Below are 7,308 nucleotides of genomic sequence, written 5' to 3'. Positions count from 1 at the left end.
GAGGGGGGATGAGTAGGAGGAATATGCCCAGAATCGTCCAGAGTGGAGTTGTTATAGAAAGTTTGAGTGGAGAGTTTAGCCTTAGAGATAGATGAGACAGCGGTGCTGCCGTCTGGGTTAAGAAGAGGCGGGAAAGAGGAAGAAGTGAAATTGGAGGAGATATTTTTGGCTAAGTGCCAGAAGTCTCTGGAAAAATTAGAGAAAGCTAGGTGTTGACATTTACTATGGATAAAGGAGTTTTAGGTAACTCGAAGAATAGATTTGGCACGATTCCGGCCGGAAATGTAAAGGTCATGGTTAGCGGGAGTTCGAAGGATCTGGTACCTTTTGTGAGCTGCCTCTCTATCTTTCAAAGCACGAGAACAAGCGTGATTAAACCTAGGCTTTTTAGCATGGGGAGTAGGGAAAGTACGTGGAATGTATGCCTCCATTCCTGAGACAATCACCTCCGTGATGCGCTGGGCACACACAGAGGGGTCTCTATCCTGGAAGCAGTGATCATTCCACGGGAAATCGGAAAAGTACATCCTCAGGTCGTCCCACCGAGCTGAAGCAAAATGCCAGAAGCATCGCCTCTTCGGTGGGTCCAGAGGGTGTACAGGAGCGATAGTTAGTGACGGGTGTCGGCAAAGCCTACTGGACCCCTGCACCTTGAAGGAGGAAAGGCCTCCTAGCCCTTCTTTTTTTTTGGGGGGGTGGCCGGGTGGTGCAGGGGCTACGCCCTTAAGAAAAGGCGGGCCCGGGAAGGACTGCGTGTGGGCTCCTGGAACGTCCGGACCCTCTTGGAGGATGACCGAATACCCTTCCAATCAGATGAGCTCAGAAGGCTGAGGGTGGACATAGAGGAACTCTTTGAAACAAGGAGACTTGGTAGTGGCGAGATCTGTGATGAGGGGTTCACCTTCTATTGGCCTGGCATGAGCAATGGTTTCCTTCTTAATTAAACTGCAGCCATCTGTAAGGTAAGGTAAAGTTGGGGGCATACGCTGTAGCAGCGCGTGGCCTTGGTGCTCATCTCCGTAACACTGGCCCTTGAGGCTGTGGTTGGAGGGAGCCATTCCCCGGGACACAGGGCCAGTGTGACATCCGGGTTACCACGGTTTACATTCCCCAGGTTTTCCCAGTTACCCATTTATCGACCAGCCCGAGAGGGAGGATGAACAGCTGGGTGAGCTGCACGCCGACTGCCCGGGCCGGGATTCGAACCCGGGCCCGCGGAGTAGAAGCCAGGCACGCTGACCACTAGACCACGGAGGCGTGTACACCTAAACCACAGCCATCTGTGGTTTAGGTTAATCCGGTTGGTGAGCGTATAATGCGAGAGAGATTGAAGCACACATTCCTCTTCCTGTCTCTTGATGCAGTAAACGCTCCTACCGAGTGTTTGAAATTGAAGGGAAGGAGTTGGTCTTTGTCAGACTCGACTCCATATTAGACCAATGCCCTTCTCGGGACACACTCATTGTCCTGGGCGTCTTCATTGCTAATACTGGTACTGACATAGTTGGCTACGAGCTATTTGTTGGTCCCCATGGTTCTGGTACCAAGTACATCAACATCTCTGTCCTCCCATTTTTTGTAAGATCCAGGAGATTGAGAACTGCGGGTTCCTGGTACCAGAGACCAGAGCTGCACAGTTGGACTTGATATAGCAATGCCGGAGAGGTAGCTTAGGAAATTAACATCCTTGTTCCTAAAATTACATCCTTGTAAGCACTCCTTGGAGGAGCCTTCGGAGCTGCAGGTTCTTCCAGAGTGTTGAGTTCTTTGGAACTGGTCATAGACTTGTTGTTACAACACTCAAGTTTCATTCCAGGTCAAGAAGAATCTCGAGATGCAACAATACTATGTTCTATCTCGGGAGGCTGAAAGACCTGGCATGTGATCATGAGTATACAGTGACAGTCTCAAGTCGATTCGACGTGCTCAGCACCCTTGAAGATCCTGTAGACGTGTGGGACACCTTCAAATGTGAGACTCTTCGAGCTGCCAATGAGTGCATTAGAGAGCTCCTGAGACCTAGGAGTGGATTTGCCTCGGCGGAGACGCTGGAGAATATTGAAGAATCGCGCTGCCAGACTTGCTGGGAATCGGAACCAATATAGGGCTCTGTCGCGTAGGACTAGAGCTCCTCTGAGGAGAGACAAGGAGAGGTATGTCAGGGTCTTGCTGAGGAATTCGAGGACCATTTAAATAACCTCCGACCTGCTTACCGAGCCCCGAAGAAGCTCCGCTCCGAGACTTCCTCTCAGGTGAGCGCTATCCGAACAGCTGATGGCTGCCTCCTGTCGGACATGGATGGCATAAGGCTCTTTGGGCTGAGTACTTTAGTAGTTGACGGACCCTCCAAGTGGGCAGCTTCCAGTTGCTAGGTTGCAAGAGACGGATGCTGATCCACCCATCGACGAAACTCCACCCTTTCTAGGCGGAGTCATAATATTGCAAAGATGAGGGGTGGAGAGGCTCCTGGTATCTGTAACATCAGTGCGGAGCTGCTCAAAGCTGGAGCTGGAGGTGAGGCGGGTTGCATACGGTCTTGACAGTCATAAGGCAGTCTGGTACCATCCCTCCTGACTGGAAGAAGGGGTTGGTCGTTCCTATCTGGAAAGGGAAAGGGGACCGTCATGACTGTAACAACTACCGTGTTAATACACTGCTCAGTGTGCGAGGCAAGGGCTTGAACACCTGTTGCTAATGCGAATTCACAGCGAGCTGCTGAAGCTGCAGATACCTGAATAGTCCGGGTTCACGCCTAGTAAGTCAACAACTAACCGTATCCCTATACGGACATGTACCACGTTACCCAAAAGCTGACCCTGCTCATCGGGTTCTCTCTGTAATAGACAATCCTATGTGGAAGAGGCCAAGGGGTCGCCCACAGAGTCCGTGAACTGAGCAAGTCGATAGATCCTGCCAGGTGATACTCAGGATGGAAAGGGGGCCCGCATGGGGACTTGCCTGGAGGGGTCCCGGGGTAGGGTGGGCGAGACGACGCTTCCCCAGGCGTATGCCCCCAATGATTGCTTCATTGATTCTTATAGTGAAGTGTATAACAATATGACCCATTGTAAAAGCAGAGGGAGCGGTGGCCGAGTGGTCAGCTTGCGAATGTGATGATTATGATGACCTTGAATCGAGTCCGACCGCAAATCGCTGACAATTTTCAACCATTGCATAGTTGCGGAAGATTACCCACATACCAACCTGGGCCAAGCAATAGCCATACGTCAGGGTAGCCACTATAAATAAAATTTACCTGCGCAACCAACGGGCTGGGATTCCACAAGAGGACCCTTGAAAAAGCCTATATATATATATATATATATATATATATATATATATATATATATATATATATATATATATATATATATATATATATATATATATATTTTTTTTTTTTTTTTTTATAGCGCCGGTAGGCTTCTTCCCGGTGGGGCCTGATGGTCGGCCCAAGGCTTCTTCTCGGTGGGTCCTGATGGTCGGCCCAGCCCGTTCTGGCGCAGGCGAGTGTTTATAGTGGCACCATCTTGCATTGGGTCATGCTGCCCTCCAGGAGCTCATCTTTAATCCTAGAATCTAGAGTCCGGGTTGATAGGTGATCTTCTGGACAGCATGTGGGTAGTTTTCAGCCACTCGGTGGCGGCTGAAAAATCCCAGCTTGGTGGCACCGGGCGGGGATTGAACTCGCGTCCTCCTGAACGCAGTGCTGTTACTCTGTCGATTCAGCCACCGCCTCCCCTATATATATATATATATATATATATATATATCTATATATATATATATATCTATATATATATATATATATATATATATATATATATATATATATATATATATATATATATATATAACTCTCTATAGACAGCACTTGAAGTAACGTTGCTGCCTTATCAAATCAGCTTTTGTAATAATTATTTTTCAGTGACGTTAATTATAACCACTTTGCTACCTGATAACTTAACATGAAATATGTTTCACTTCATATGGATCAAGGAGGTAGAGAGGACGGGGAGGCCAGGATAAGAGGCTTGAGGCTGGTGAAATGTCAGTCAACCACATTGTGGTAGGAAGGAGTCTGTTGTGATTTAGCACAAATGATCCTACTTTGACATTTCTGGAGGGTATAAACATACCCATGGAGGTAGAAGGTGGTAAGGTGGTAGAATGAGGTACTGGTAGAAGCAGAAGCGCTCGGCCTTACCTCCTATCAAAATGCAGGCGCGGTTCCAGGCCTCCCCTACCTCCGTGATACAACATAATGTTTTTATAAATCCACTTCATGGCATGAGCATTGGTTACTTCAACTTATTAGACATGTTTTTCTTAAGTATTGCGGTATGAGCTTTCCTTCAATACGAAGTTTTCACCTACTAGTGTCTCTTCTTCACCGCAAGATAATCGAAGATAATAAATCCCTCTTTCCGAGTAAACTTTCCTTTGAAGACGTTCTTTGAAACGGCTCTGAGTGGTCTTGAAGGAGTTTGCCAGTTACTCGACTTCGAAGTGGGCCAGTTTGTACCAAAGGAGGATGAGGAGGAGGCGGAGGAGGAGGAAGAGGAGGAGGAGGCGGAGGAGGAGGAGGAGGAGGAAGAGATGTGGGAGGAGGAGGAGGAGGAGGAGGTGGTGGTGGTTCAGGTTCTCTTCATTCAAAAGTCCTTCCCTTGTAGAAATGAAACCGGATCGCCTCTCTTTAAGACGACTGTGGGACTTATGGTGAAAAGGGTAGTGGAGAGCAAACGGAGAGGAAGGTTCGATTTTCATATCTTTCTTCGTATAAAAGAAGATATTAAATATATCAAAAGACGATTCATTGGCCACACCGCAAAAGGAAATTCTTCGAGGAAATATAGACTAGAATAATAGATTTGGGTCCAAGAATGTATAAGTAAGTTTGGTAAAAGTTGGGGGCCGATGATTTTGTATAATTGTTGAATTATATAAAAATTATTCGACATATGTAATAAAATTGCAATAGAGATTAGAAAAATATGGCATATGCAAATATGCCATAAAATAACTATCAAATAGGAACTGATTTTCAGACACCTTAAGAAAGTATCCATGTGGACTTCGTGATGCGGAGACCCAAGGCCGAAGGTAACAAACTTGGTATCCTCACGACCACTATTAACCTAAGCTTCAGTGAAACTCAGTCAAGAGAATTAAGAGGAGCACAGGAGGCAACACGGGCCAAGCATGCATGAATACTTGCCCTCGTCGACCACCGACTATCAGAAAAAAAAAAAGGAAAAGAATAAAACAAGCTGGCGCTATGGGCAGCACGTATCAAATGTTTTAAATTTCCAGGATTTTTTTTTTCAGCGGACATGCAAGGGCCTTGGAGAAATCTTGAGAATGATTTAAAATATGTAATATATTGCCACATACGGAATAATTGATTAAACCAATAATATTTTGTAAGTATAACATTTTTAACTTATCGTTTAGGACAAGTCCCGATAGGTCCCGATAACGCCTACAAGAACACGATAAACAGTTAAACTTCGATGTGCCAGCAAGAAATGTCATCAAACTGGCTTTTGGAGCATGAATGAAAAAGTTTTGAAGGAGTTCCTGGTTGAAGTGGAAAAGTCCCTGAGCTATAGCCGTTGCTAAAGTATCGTTCAACAGACTGTCAGAGCCAAGGAGTTGTTTCTTAAGCTGGCAGTTCGGACAAAAGAAATCCAACGGTTTAAAAGGGTCGAGGAGTAAGGAGGGAGGGAGTCGACTTTCCGTGGCCAGGTCTGTGACAGAACCCGGATAATTGCCCAATTAACGCGTCCATTAACTTTAAACTTCATAAACTTGCCTTCCGGAGCTTCCCAAAATGTCAAGTGTAAGTTTTGTCCTCCGAAGGCGAAGCGGGAAAGTTAGGGACGTAGTTTAGTGTGAGTCTGAGTGAGGCGACGGTGGATAGTGATTGTAGGAGAAGAGGCCGAAAGACGGAGCTTTGCGAATGGGAGGGTGAAGAGACGACTGGGGCGAAGGGGGCTAAAAAGAGAGTGATGAACTTGTTCTGTGCTATTCATAGTGTGGCTGTGACCTAAAGATTGAAAAATAGTAAGGCAGAGATGTGTCGTGCTCCAAGTGTGAGAGAGCAAAGACGACATGCCCTTCCCGAGTGAGTGCAACAGAGAGAGGGAGAGTAATTGACCTCGCCTGTGGGGTTATTCGTCGTGAAGCTGTGACCTTCCGAGGGATGACGGTAAAATAAAAAGTGAGATGAGGAAAATTTATGATGAAAGTGCAAAGAAAAGAAGATGGGGTTTAAGAAAGCTTAAAGGGAAGGGGTGCAGTTGTGGATGTTCTCGTTGCGTGGTTATTACATAATGATGGTAAGACGGCAAGGCAAGGAGTAGGGGGCCGAGACAGAGAAGATGAGGTTTCATGAAGCTTAGATAGAAAGTGACTGATTGGTGAATTTTTTCGCTGCGCGACTGTGACCTAGTGAGGGAAAGACCGAGGCAACATTTTGGCAACATGCTGCCTGTATTGCCTCGGTGGAATCGCGCCTTTAAGACAAGGGAATAGGAGTCCGATTGATTGATGGATTGGGGAGTGCGGTCATGGCGCCGCAGGAGGCCAGGTATAGTTTTGATGAGAGTATAAAAAGAGAGATGACGGGAGTCAAAGGGGGCTAGGACGGCGTTTAGAGTTTAGTGGTGCACTAAGAAAAAGTAGTATAGATGATAATGCATATATTTGGAAACAGGAAATTTAAATAGGCTGGGGTTTTTTCCTATGTGTTGTTACAGAGGAATAAAAGGGAAAGGTTGTGATAATGTAGAAAGTAGTGGAATTTACCACAATCATGGTAATGGAAAGATACAGACTTTCAAAACCGAATATGATATCAGGAGATTGTTGCAATGAGGTAAAAAAGTTGTATCATTGAAATAATGCCCGCCCTCCTTCCTTCCCTCCATTAATACTCAGCATTAAAGTGTTAACGTAAAAGTAACAAAAAGGAGCAAGTTTAATTAAAGAAGGCGTATAAATGGAAAGAACAAACTTTGAGGAGTTTCTCCCTAAAGAGGAAGTTAGTGGGTTAGAAGAGCTCTTGTGGCTATGGTGAAGAGCAATCTGAGGATGGGAGGAATGGAAAAAGTCGCATCTGTTGAAGTGGCAGCAGGACTTAAGAGTAGGTCAAGAGGTTCTACATTTCCTTTAAAGAAAGAAAGCGAGGGGCATACGGTATAGCTGTGCGTGGCCCTCCGTCGCCCTGGCCCTTGAACCTGTGGTGGAAAAAAACTATTACCCCGGGACACAAGGCCGGCGTGATATCCACCTTACCACAGTTTA

At 46.1% G+C, this 7,308-nt stretch overlaps 1 protein-coding gene across 1 annotated transcript in view; it reads left to right on the top strand.

The window, feature by feature from the left end:
* Window positions 1–1,589: 1,589 nt before the first annotated feature.
* The window catches only part of LOC126989089 (uncharacterized), a gene marked incomplete at its 5' end in the record, with an annotated part of 29,938 nt that continues 24,219 nt past the window's right edge, over window positions 1,590–7,308 (top strand). Inside the window, one exon of the mRNA XM_050847666.1 lies at window positions 1,590–1,636. Within this exon, the coding sequence (XP_050703623.1) occupies window positions 1,590–1,636 (47 nt within the window). The remainder of the gene's footprint in view (window positions 1,637–7,308) is intronic.

This window comes from Eriocheir sinensis, unplaced genomic scaffold (assembly GCF_024679095.1).
Source record: "Eriocheir sinensis breed Jianghai 21 unplaced genomic scaffold, ASM2467909v1 Scaffold1048, whole genome shotgun sequence".
Lineage (NCBI taxonomy): Eukaryota > Metazoa > Arthropoda > Malacostraca > Decapoda > Varunidae > Eriocheir > Eriocheir sinensis.
Note: the sequence above shows the minus strand (reverse complement) of the source record. Positions and strands in the feature narration are given on the sequence as shown.